Source organism: Glycine soja, chromosome 3, assembly GCF_004193775.1.
Source record: "Glycine soja cultivar W05 chromosome 3, ASM419377v2, whole genome shotgun sequence".
Taxonomy (NCBI): domain Eukaryota; kingdom Viridiplantae; phylum Streptophyta; class Magnoliopsida; order Fabales; family Fabaceae; genus Glycine; species Glycine soja.
In genome coordinates this window covers 27,316,540-27,329,868 of record NC_041004.1, presented here as the reverse complement: position 1 = coordinate 27,329,868, position 13,329 = coordinate 27,316,540, and the positions used below count along the sequence as shown (strand labels likewise).

General features: G+C 31.3%; 1 protein-coding gene across 1 annotated transcript; it reads right to left on the bottom strand.

Moving 5' to 3' along the window:
* Window positions 1-6,985: 6,985 nt before the first annotated feature.
* On the bottom strand, window positions 6,986-9,259 carry LOC114405072 (protein MAIN-LIKE 2-like). The gene is made up of 3 exons (XM_028367753.1): window positions 9,060-9,259; window positions 7,415-7,653; window positions 6,986-7,317 (listed from the first exon to the last, which is right to left on the bottom strand). Exons 1-3 carry the CDS (start codon window positions 9,257-9,259, stop codon window positions 6,986-6,988), a joined length of 771 nt encoding a protein of 256 aa, XP_028223554.1.
* Between the last annotated feature and the right edge of the window lie 4,070 nt (window positions 9,260-13,329).

The following is a 13,329-nucleotide window of genomic DNA, read 5'->3' as shown; positions in this document are numbered from 1 at the left end:
TGTAATGGATATGAGTATTTTTTATACTTGATCACTCTAATAACACATGAATGAGTCACTTTACATCTAATGGATGTTGTTACAATATACTTATATTATATGTATCTTTCAATAATGACACTTGCATGAAACTTCCAGAAGGAAATAATTTTCTGAATCATGCATATTCTCGAGAAGAATACTCTCTATGGACCAAAGCAATCAAGTCGTGTATTATATGATCGACTTACTAACAACTTGCTAAAGGAAGGATATACAAAATGATCTCATTTGTCTTTTTATTTTCATGAAAATCTAAAAATAGATTTTCCATAATTATTGTTTATGTAGATGACGTAAATATTATTGGAACTCTTAAAGAACTTCTAAAAGTTTTGTTTGAAAAATTGAATATTTAAATAATAAAATTTGTGTGCACTAAGAAACTTATATAATGCAACAAAGGTGCTTAAAATGTTTTATATGGGAAATCACATTCATTGACATTCCGATGATGGAAGGTCTCTAGATGTGAACTAAGATCATTTTAGATCTTGAGAGAAAGATGAAGAAGTACTTGATCCTTAAGTACCATCCATGTCTTAGTGTTATTGAAACACTAATTTATCTTACCACGTATACACGACCTGATATATCATTTTCCAATCGTTCACTAGCAAAATATAATTATTCACCAATACAAAGACATTTAAGCATGTACTACGTTATTTTAGAGGTTATTTGTTTTAGATCTCATAATGATATATCGAGTTTACATGAGGTGATACAACAATTCCACGACAATACGTGAAACAAGCCAAAATAGACACGTCAACTAATCATGCATAAATTTAAGCTCAACATGAGGAAAAATGATATCGAAAATCACATGTGAAGATAATGTATATGTATTGTTAAGTTGAAAGAAGGATACATCAAATAAGTTAGAACAAAACATATTTTACCAAAGTTCTTTTTCACCCATGATCTCCAAAATAATGATAATATAAATGTTTAACAAGTTCGTTTGTGTGAGAATCTAGAATATTTCTTTACAAAGTCATTATCAATGAAGACTTTTGAACAACTCACAAGATTGAATTTCATCATCTTAAAAATGATTATCTTAATGAGGGGGAGAAATAAATTTGTTATGTACTCTTTTTTCCTTTGTCATGATTTTGTATTAAATTTTGTTGACAAGATTTCTAATAAGGAAAGTAATATATAATGTATTGAATGAGATAATATATACTTTTTCTTTCATGACTAAATTGTTATGATGCACTTTTTCTTTCAAGATTTGATATGATGCACTTTTTTGTCTATCTCAAATGATAAGGTGTCTATTTCTTCATTTTCTTTATTTTTTTTCTTATGGTCAAGCCACTTAATTTAATAGACTAGAATAAATACTTCATATAATTACTTGTAAGGACCTAGCATTGCGGTGCTTTAGATTTCATTTAATTTAACTAGGGCGGCTAGTGTTGCAAGGGGCAAAATCACCAAATTGGGTCCCTTTTATAAATTAATTACCAAAATGGGTCTGTTTCATTTTTATTTACCATGGGGGTCTGTTATTTTACTACAAAGCGCCTACCTGAGAAGCGCGTTCCACCAAAACGCGACACGTGGCGTGACTTGACAGGACGATTGGACAGGGGTGGAAGTGGTGGCCTGCCAGGCGCGACCACTAGTGGTGGCCTGCCAGGCGCTACCAGTAGTGGTGAGGCCCCAGGCGCGACCACTAGTGGTAGCCTGTCAGGCGCGTCCACTAGTGGTGGGCCCCAGGCACGTCCCTCTTCCCTATAAAACCCTTTCTCCTCCGTTTCATTTTCACACAAAAACGTTAAAGTGAGCTGAGCTGAAACGTGTTGAAGCGTTTTGTACCGGTTAGAGATTTTGCTCAAAACTAGTAAATATTTTTTATCTTCCATATATTATAGCATTAATTAATATTTATTTTGTTGATGATAATAATGATTTTATTTTGTAGGTGCATAAACAAATTGACACGAACTATAAAATGAAATAGTAATTTTGTTTATATTTTTTTGTGTGATAATTAGTAATTTTTGGTAACTTAATAATTTAATTTTTGGTTATAATTATGTTATATTTGTTTGTTGATGACAATAAGTATTTATTGTAGTAGTTTTTATGTCTAGCACATTATTATTATTATTATTTAAGCTCATAATTATTGATGTTGTTGGTATATTTTTTTAATAGCCAAAATTTATACATAGACATTAAAAATAAATGTCGATTGTTTTGCATCATGAGTGTGCGAAGTAGGAAATTGTTGTGACAGTAATTTAATTTATTTAGAGTAATTTGTTGTTGTTAATTTATTTTAGGTTAATAATTTATGTTATGTTAATATATTTTTTATATTATTGTTTGTTGACGACATTAATTATTTATTGTAGGTATATTTTTGAAAAATGAATTCAATTATTACACTCGTCTATTTAAATGGTAAGATGTACGAAACTGATGATGGTATCACATTTGAAGGCCCTAAAAAAGCTATTCAAATAAAGCATGGTATAAGTTTTGAGAGTTTAAAAAAAAGGATACATGAAAGTATATCTACTATCACTTGTAGATTTTTAGTTGCAGGTAAATATATTGCACTGCAAATTTGTGACGATGAAGATGTTGAAACAATGATTCAAAGTTTTGAACAACAACAAGAAATGTCTGTCATAGAATTATGTGTTGAAGTTGATGTTGCGGGTGCTTCTGCAATTAATTTGACAAATTCATTGTTATTATGCGGAAATAATATGTCTCACAATGAATCGGGTAGTGCAACAGTTGGAACAAATTCAGAAGAAGATTTTGATGATGATGATTATTTAATATTTAATTCATACGTTGAGGACTCATTAGATGAGGATGAGGATATTGATGAAATTGTCTGACACAGATGATGAAGTTGCCCGTTTGATCGAACCACTTATAGTTGTGCAATCGGGAGAAGGTATATTTAGTGTTATATATAAATAAATATTATAATATTTAAATAATTCGCTACCCTTGAATTATAAATTTTTGGTATATTGTTTTTGTAGGTGGAAGTCAGACTCCATTTTGGGATTCTGCTTCTCACTATAGTAATATTAATTGGAGTCATCCTGACCAAGAAGAAATTTGCGGTTTAGATATGGGATCAAATTTTAATATGGGTAAAGAATTATATGTGGGTATGGAATTCGATACCAAAAGCGCAGTAAAAAATGCATTACAACAATATGTAATGAAAGTGCATCAAATTTTCAAAGTTGTTGAATCTAAATCGCAAAAATATGTCGTCTGTTGTGGAAATAGAAGCGATGACATCCCATGCCCTTTTTATATAAGGGCAATTTTATCAAAAAAAACTGATACATGGAAAGTTACGCAATGGGGAGGACCACACAGTTGCTTGAATATGAGTATAACTCAAGACCATGATAAATTGGATTCTGATTTGATTGTCACTTGTGTACTAGGTATGATTATAAATTTTCATTCTTATTTATCCTTTTTTTGTGTTTGTTGGTGTGGTGTACAATAATTTTTGGTACTTATTTTTATAGGGATGATCAAAGAAGATCCGTCACTCAAGATTTCTTTGATTCAAGAGAGGATCAATGGAATGTTTAATTACAACATTTCTTACAGAAAAGCGTGGAAGGCAAAGCAAAAGGCAATAACAATTGAATATGGCGATTGAGATGAGTCTTATGTCGTTCTTCCGTCATGGCTGAAACACATGCAAAATCATTCGCCAGGATCGTATTATCAAATTTGTGATGATGATTTTGTTGTTGGCAATACTGTTAGTCGTGAACACCGACAGTTCTATCGAGTCTTTCGGACCTTCGGTCAATGCAAAGAGGCTTTTAAATATTGCAAACCAGTCATACAAGTTGATGGTACATTCATGTATGGGAAGTATCACGGGACGCTGTTAATTGCAACAACACAAGATGGAAATAGTCATGTTCTTCCGCTTGATTCGCTGTGGTTGAGGGAGAAACATTAACAGCGTGGTCATGGTTTTTGGCACACTTGCGTGAACATGTCACAAATAAAGATGGTATCTGTCTCATTTCTGATCGTCATGCAAGTATAAAGTCAGCTGTTGCGAATGAAGCACTTGGGTGGCAACCTCCCCATGCGTATCATGTGTATTGCGTGCGCCACATTGCAAGAAATTTTAATCACAAGTTTAAGAATGGGAAACAAAAAGAAATGTTAAAAAAATTAGGTAACATTTCATATCTAACATATATTATTTCATATATAACATATGTTAATTTTTATGCAAATTTGACTAATGTGGATAATTTATTATGTGTAGGATACACCCCGTGTAAGCATATTCTTGATAGAAATTTTGATAAATTTTGTGAGCTGAGTCCCCCAGTAAAAGCATGGATTGGGAAGATCTCAAAAGAAAAATGGACAATGGCATATGACAAAGAAGGCCGTAGATACGGTTATATGACAACCAATCTATCGGAATGTGTAAATAAAGTTTTTAAGGGATGTCGCAATGTACCAATAACTACCCTAGTGAAGTCAACATACAGTAGGTGTCGAAAGTATTTTGTTGATCGTGGTCGTCAAGCACAAAGGGAAATACGCGATGGTCAAATATATTGCTCACACGTCATGAAAAAACTTCGGGAAAATCAAGAAAAGGCTTGTTCTCACATTGTGCGGACATATGATATTCAGAGAACAATATTTGAGGTGGAGGAGGCTTTCGACCCTATGACTCAACGAGGTGGACATAAATGGGCAGTTAACTTGAATGAGCGCTATTGTCAATGTGGACAATTTACTACTTACCACTATCCGTGCTCTCATATCATTGCTGCGTGTGGTACTGTTAGCATCAACTTCTATCAATATATAGATGTTGTGTAGACAAATGACTACATATTACGTGCTTACTCCGCACAATGGTGGCCTCTTGGGAATGACGATGCGATTGTCCCATCTGATGAGCCGTGGACACTTGTGCCTGATCCAAGTTTTATTCGTGACAAAAAAGGAAGGCCAAGATCAACACGATTAAGAAATGAAATGGATTGGAGGGAGCCATCGCAAAGTCGATACAAGTGTGGCAGATGTGGGACAGTAGGACACAACCGACGTAATTGTCCATTGCAATCTCAACAAGGCAGTTGTTGATGTCATGTATTAGATCATATGATAATGAAATGTTTATTTCTTTTTTTGTTATTCTTAAACACATTTATGTGTCAGTGACATTATCGTAATTTATTTTAAAAGCATTGCATGATAAGATTGAAACGTTAAAGTGACAATAATATAAACTTAACATGGAAACAACCATACAAAGTACATGACATTGTTAAAACATGAAAAAAAAACAATACAAAGTACATGAAAAAAAAACAATACAATGTAAACCCATTATTAATCAATCATCACTATGTCTGTGATGCCACGACGATGTCCCACATGGCCGATCCCAATTCCTAGCTGCCCTATCAGGGTTTCTTCTTCAATGATTCCCCTTTCATCCACTTCGTCAGCCTCGGCAGAGAAATCATGACATAAATCGACCCCCAATAAGTCATTCATGTCGGGTATATTTCCAGGTACATTCCACTGACCACCAAGTGGGGCATTTGGGGTCGGTAGTTCATTATTTTGGGTGAATGGAGGAGTCCCCCCTGAAGGAGGAGAGGATCCAAATATGCCTATCATACTGTACCCTGGTTGGAAATCATGTGGGTATGAATACATCGGCGGCATCTGCGATGATTCTTGGGTGAATACCGGCGGTGTGTAATACATTCCATGTTCTCGTTCTGGCATCGGAGGCAAACTGTACGGTGCTGCATCAACAGTTTGCCGACGTCGCCCTACTGCTGATGTTCAAATTGTGGCTGAGAAGGGGGAGCATCTTGATGTGCCTCAAGTATCCTATCATCTTCTTCAGACAGAAGAGTGATCTTCTCGATACATGGCAGTAAATCGTCAAAAGTACAAACCCTTCTCCCAACAGGCGACACCATAAAATGTAGTGTTTCCGCGATTTCACCTTGCATAAAAAATAAAGGAATAGTTATTAAAATAATCTTCAATGCAACATTATTTTCTAAATTATAATGAACAATGTATACCAATAGTCCTCTTCTTGCATGTTTTGGGTCGACATAAACTTTTGTCTTACGCCTGTACCACCTCATGTATTCAGAGTTCAGACTAAGGGTCCCTGTTTGTGGCGGCGTTTGCTCTACTCTCCTTTCATAGCGACTATTCCATTCATTAAGCGCGGGTTGCATTAGTCGCATCTAATTTCTTCCTTCTTTTCCCTTTAAGGTCAAGTCATGTATGTTATTGGGTTGCATTACTGGGCCCGGAATAGGTTGTTGCATTACAAACTGTCGCATGACTCTATCCGGCTGGTGCCATTCCACTTTTTGAAAACAAATAAGTGGTACGATACATGCCCATAATACATACCCAATAAAACAAACTTGACTCAAATTCATTTCCACATGTCCAGCATAAGGGACCCAAACAAACTGCATATAAAAGTTAAATTTAATAAATTAAGTAACAATTACAACATCATTTAATAAACAAATGTGAAAATTATTACCTCGTCGCGTTTCATGACATCTAATTTACGACGAAACTCAAGTAAATTGTCATTGCCTATGTGATGCAATTCACCTCCCAACCATCTTCACAAAAAACCCAAATAACAAAATAAGATGTTACGCATAATAATGATTAACATCAAGCAACCATATTTATTAATTATCAATTCAAAATATTAAAGGAAAGTATACCTGTATGCAAGTGGTGTGTTTTGTTGTTGTGGAGGAATAAACGACGGGGCTAACGTTGGGCATCGTTCCCATGCCCATAATTGAATCAAGAGAGTGAAACCGCCTTTTGATTTAACATTATAGTCAGTTGCGATGCACATCTCTCTATAAAGGTTACCCAAAAGAGCAGCTCCTCATGCATAAGTGCTGCACTCTCTAAGGTCTCTCAAAAATTGCAAATATCTCATTGGCACCCTTTTGCTGCTTTTGTCAACAAACATCACGCCTTCTATGAATCTTAAGATCCAAGCTCGAGCAAATCTTTCAAGCCCTTGTTGGTTGCCTATAAAATCATTAATATTTGCAAATTGAGAAGTCAGCCAACTCAATAAAAGTGAGTTCCCGTCAACTGCATCATCGTCAGGCATGACACCCAATAATTCATGGCACAACTCAAACCAGTCAATATTTGTATTGCCAGTTAAAGGTCTTCCATCCACAGAAATACCAAGTAGCACAGAAACATCTTGAAGTGTAATAGTTGTCTCGCCACACTTCAAATGAAATGTATGTGTTTCTGGCCTCCACCTCTCAATAAAAGCATTAATTAATGCTCCATTTACCTTCAACTGCTATCGGGTACAAACCTGAAACTTGTAATAAAGGAATAATTTCCTCGGGTGGTGCTTCTCTATGATTATACAGTGGTGTGGCTCGTCGAATTTTTAACGTCCTTTGATTAGCACCATTCCAAATATGTTGTGATATATGGCTTTTTTGCATCCACAATAAATCATCCTCTAATGGTCCAAATGCCACATCATAATGATTAGATGATGACGAACTTGCCATATTAAAACTCCTGTATAAAAAGAAAAAAAATTAATAATCACACATATCATAAATAATTAATAATAAATTACAATATATTTAAATACACTTTAAATACGTACGCAAACAATATTCTAAAAAAATACATAATTTTAATTTTAGAAATTAACACATAATTTAAGTAAATGAATTATAATGGCACATATATATATATAGCAACAATTTCAACAATTTTTTTTCTTAATTATAACTTTTTATTTTAAAAGTTATTAATTATAATTTAGAGTTTGATTTTAATTTTAAACTATTGATATTGTATCAAACTCAATATGCCTTTCTTTTTTAAATACGCTCAATAGCAATATTATAGTAATATTTATTATTAATTTTAATTAAAATTATATTCTAGAAATTAAAATTATCAACCCAACAACAACAAAGTCTTACAATTGCAAATAACATCAATTATAATTAATATAATTAAATATTAACAAAAATAATAATATAATATTTAAATAACAAATCATAAATAACAATATTATTATCTATAATTATCTTCAACAATAATTAACAATTTTATATTATTATAAAATCAAAAAACAAAGCACAAAAAATATATATCAATTTAAACTGCCTATCTATCATAAAAAAATATATAACAAAGCATTAAAAATATAACACACTATCAAACTAATAATAATTATTTCTACAAATAAATCCACTAAAAAATATAAACTGCCTATATGCAAAAAAAAAAAAAAAATATATATATATATATATATATATATATATATTAAAATATAACAATTTATATAGTATTTAAATAACAATATTATTATCTATAATTATCTTTAACAATAATTAACAATTTTATATTATTATAAAATAAAAAACAAAGCACTAAAAATATATATCAATTTAAACTGCTTATCTACCTACAAAAAAATATATAACAAAGCACTAAAAATGTAACACACTATCAAACTAATAATAATTACCTCTACAAATAAATCCATTAAAAAAATATAAACTGCCTATCTACAAAAAAAAAAATATATATATATATATATATTAAAATATAAAAATTTATATACATTAAATAAATTAAAAACACAAAATAAAAACTAACCAAACAGGGGAAGGGAACCTGCAAACAGGGGGGAGAAGCTTGTTGCAAAATATATATATATATATATATATATATATATATATTAAAATATAACAATTTATATAATTTAAATAAATTAAAAATACAAAAAACAAAAAAAAAAAAACAAAACCTGCTGGGGAGGGGGGAACTTCAGGGGAAGGGGACTGTTGGGGGGAAGCAAAACACGAAGGATGCTGGGGGGGGGGGGGACAGCCTGGGTGGGGGTGTTTGGGGGAGGGGGGGACCACTTAAGGGCGCTTGGACGTGCCTGGGGCCAGGGCGCGTACCAAGGCGCCTCGGGCAGGCCACCAGTCAACACGCCTGCGTGCAGGGCGCGACCGTACGCGCCTGGTTGCAGGGCACTTCCAGCCCCTGTCACCACCGCCTGCCACCCGCTGCAACAAACGCCATGTGTCGCGTTCCTCAGGTAAGCGCCTTCAATCACCAGAACAGCACCCCAAGGTAAATAAGAATGGAACAGACCCATTCTAGTAAATGTTTTGTAAAAGTGACCTAAATGGTGATTTTTCCGTTGCAAGGACCTAATGTTTCATTTCAATCAAGGGTTTATAAAAAATAATTCTTGACTCACATTATTTTTTTATTATTGGCAATCATTAGATATATATTTTTAAATATTACATTTTATCCAACGGATATTAATAGAAAATCGTCAGAATGACGAAGGGATGAGGTGCATGATGGGAGGGTGTCGAAGCTTGGTATAGATTAAAATCCAAACAGTCTTGGGTACATGGAGGCTTTCTTCCTTATGTCTTTGATTAGTGGGGTATAGGGGTGGGAATAGGCCAGGCTTTAAAAGGCCTGAGCCTAGCCTACGATTAATTTTTGAGGCCTGAGCCTGGCCTATAGCCTATCAAAGGCTTTTATTTTGGCTCGGCCTGACCTTTTTAAAAGCCTAGCCTGGCCTGGTAGCCTATTTAAAAGCCTATTTAAAAATCTTCTTCACATTAAATCTTTAATATTCCTAGTTGTTTTTACCAAAAAAAAAATAACACACCTTCTATAATAGGCTAAACAAGACCTTAATATATAATTTGCCTTAATTTTTAATCTAACGTTAATTTAGTTGGTGGTCCTAAAAATATATTAATAATATAAACAGAAATCACCAAATGATATAAAATAATCTAAAACAAAAGAAAACCTCATACTTGAGGTAGTATCATCCAAGTCTATCAAACCAACATATTAATTATTACAATAAAAAAATAAAGCCTACATCTTCATTCTATTTGAACAGAACCGGTGCATAAAATATCTACCAATAAAATTAATAGTAACGTCATTTCATTATTAGCTCCTCCATATCCACTATAAGATAAGATATGATTTTTGTATAGAAACGTAATAGGATATGATAGGATATGATTTTTGTATATGAACGTAATAGAATATGATAGGATATGATTTTTGTATAAGAATGTAGGATATGATAGGATATGATTTTTATTTGCTCTAGAATAAAGGAAACCTAATAGGAATAGAAAAAGGAATTGTTAACATAAATAAGAAAACTAATAAAAATAATGAGAAATATAAAGAAACTCACACCTTGTAATTAAAATTTTACTTAATTGTAGGAATGAAATCTGTTAGTTTTTTTAAAAAATAATATTAATTGTACCCAAAAATAATATATATATATATATATATATATATATATATATATATATATATATAGGCCGGCCTATCAGGCTTATAAGGCTTTTTAATAAACCTAAGCCTGGCCTATTTAATTTAATAGGCTTTTAAAAAAGCCTGAGCCTAGCCTTTTAATTAAATAAGTCAGGCTAAACCAGACTTTATGTAGACCAGGTCGTAGACTCCTGTAGGCCGACCTAACCTATTCTCATCCCTAGTGGGGTAGTACATACAAGACTAATTTTGCAAGTGGTATGACAACAGGGTCCATATTCATTTAATATTATTTTTTTTTATACTTTTTAAATTTGGTCCAATTACAAACGCTTAGTTGACAACAGGGTCCATATTCATTTAATATTAATTTTTTTTATACTCTTTAAGTTTGGTCCAATTACAAACGCTTAGTTGAAGCTTTAATGTTTCATCATTAAATTCCCAAAATATAAGTATCTTAATGACAAAATAAAAGTACTAGTATCTTAAAAACCGTCCATGTAATACTGTCATGTAATCATTTGGGATCTATTAACTTAAGCTGGTTTAGTCTGAGATTAATTTTTGTAAGTTTGGATTTTAAGAATTAGACCAAATATATTTTAAAGAACTATATACATTGGTAATAATTTTAAAGATAGATGCAAATTATATTTCTGATTATTTCAATCTAGTTTGACATTGTATATTTTTTTAAAAATAATTTCCAAACAATTATTAATAACAATTTTTATTAAATGGACAATATTTTATAAAGTTTGATATTATATGTTTATTAATATTATTTATTCTAAAATGTATTACAATGTATTTTTATTTGATTAACAAAATTAATATATTATGTTAATAAATCAAATTGATATAATTTTATTTTGTATTTTATTAAGTCTTGATCTGATCCTTTTAAAATTTTGAATGATACAAAACTAAAAATAAATCGTTCTCAATCTATCCCTAATTCACCTGCAATGATACTTCACCATCAATAATCAAAGCAATCTAAATCAAATGACAAAAATATTACACACACTGACCAGGCAAAATCAAAATAATAAACAAAAGCAATCAAATGATTCAATTTTAAATCTTAATTAATTTTTAGAGATAAAATAAATAGTGTTAAAAAAACTTACATTATATATATTTATAATTTTTTAATGAAAATTAATTATTAATTTTGACAGAGACTAATTCTACGAATACAAAGATGAGAGAAAAAAAGAATAGTCAAAGGGACAATAACGTGATTCTTAATTGAAGTCACATGAATCACCCCTTTTTGTCTGCTATCATATACGAACCAAATCCAGAAGCAATCTCTCACCACCACCACCTTCTGTGGACTTGTCTAATCACGCTCACGCGCCACCATCTTCCGCCCACACCACACATCAAATCATCGTCCACAAGCAACAAAAAGAAGCGCGTGGGCACCCAATCAATACTAATACAAAAAGAGAAAAAATTAGTGACATTCTCTAATATCCCGTTTCTTTTCACGCATCTTTTATATCATCCTGTCTCGTTTTAATTATACACACCTCAAGAAAGTAATATATTGTACATATTTTATGATAGAATAATCTGATTTAATTAAAATTAAAATATTCTTAATGATAATTGCGTAAGAATTATTAGTAGACATGACAATGGGACGGGGCGGGTACGAGTATTATCTTCCCAATCCTTTATCTCAACTTTCTAACTTATCCTCGTACTTGTATTCGATCTGACGAGTTTAAGTTTATTGTCTCATCCCCGTATCGTATTCGGTATCTCCGATCTCGTCTCATACACAATTTAAATTAAAAAAGTATTTTTTTGTAAAAAAATATTAAAAATTTGATTTTAGAAAAATAAATTGATTGTTAAACATTTATTTTTAACTACTTATATATCAATAAATTTATTATAGCACGTGTGTCTACAAAAATAGTTAAGAAAATAATATTAAATTATGTAAAAATTCTAAAATAAAATTAACTAGTGATAAAAATTTTATGCCTTTTGATGGAATTATGCAAAAAATTCTAAAGATTTTAAGTGGCGGGGTGAGTTCAAATTCGGGTTCGGGGTCGGGATGAGTCTAATAATCTCATATCCTTACACGTATCCGACTTTTGATTATCATCGAAGAAAACCTGAACCCATACCCGGTCAACTCAGGTATTATTCGTCAAAGTCGAGACGAATTCGAGCGGATACTCAGAGCTACCGATTTTCTTGCCATAATTAATTATTAGGATTGATCTAGTGAAAGATTTTAGATAACTTGCGTAAAAATATATGTTCTGATTTTTAATATATGTTTGATTTTTATTATGTTATTATACTCCAATAATGATAATAATATTGTACAATTACAATTATATATCTACTAATGCATATCTTTTCAAAAATTTATTAGTAAAAAATAATTAATATTTTTTTAATATTCTAAAATAACAAATATTCCAAAATTGACAAATAAATAAGACATAAAAATACTAAAATTCATGTATTACTTAATTTTTTTATGTTTTTTAATGAATTTGAATGATTAATAATAATAGTAGAAGAGAAGGATTAGAAACACAATTTTTTAATACATAATTTTTTTATTAGTTGAAATTTATTTAAAAATATAAAATCAAGAGATAGTCTTTTTTTTAGATGCAAGACACATTTTCTTTTATCTCTAATAAATTTTAATTAACAACAAATGTATTCTTAACATTTTTTATGATAGAATCCATGAATTTTGATAAATGAGAGTGTTCATTATTTTTTTATTACATCATTTTTCTCTCTCTCAATATATAAAATAACACTGAAATATTCATGAATTATTTTCCTAAAAAAAATTCAAAAAAATATATTAGAAGAAGCATTCCTCCGCGAAGAACCTCTCGGCAA

Excerpts from the sequence above, each read along its gene's own strand:
- LOC114405072 (XM_028367753.1), bottom strand. The coding sequence starts at position 9,259 with ATGGGTCTGTTCCATTCTTATTTACCTTGGGGTGCTGTTCTGGTGATT. Across the intron at positions 7,654-9,059 it reads GGCCTGCCCGAGGCGCCTTG|GAGTTTTAATATGGCAAGTT; the intron begins GTACGCGCCCTG and ends CTTTTTATACAG. Across the intron at positions 7,318-7,414 it reads GTACCCGATAGCAGTTGAAG|ATGTTTCTGTGCTACTTGGT; the intron begins GTAAATGGAGCA and ends TTACACTTCAAG.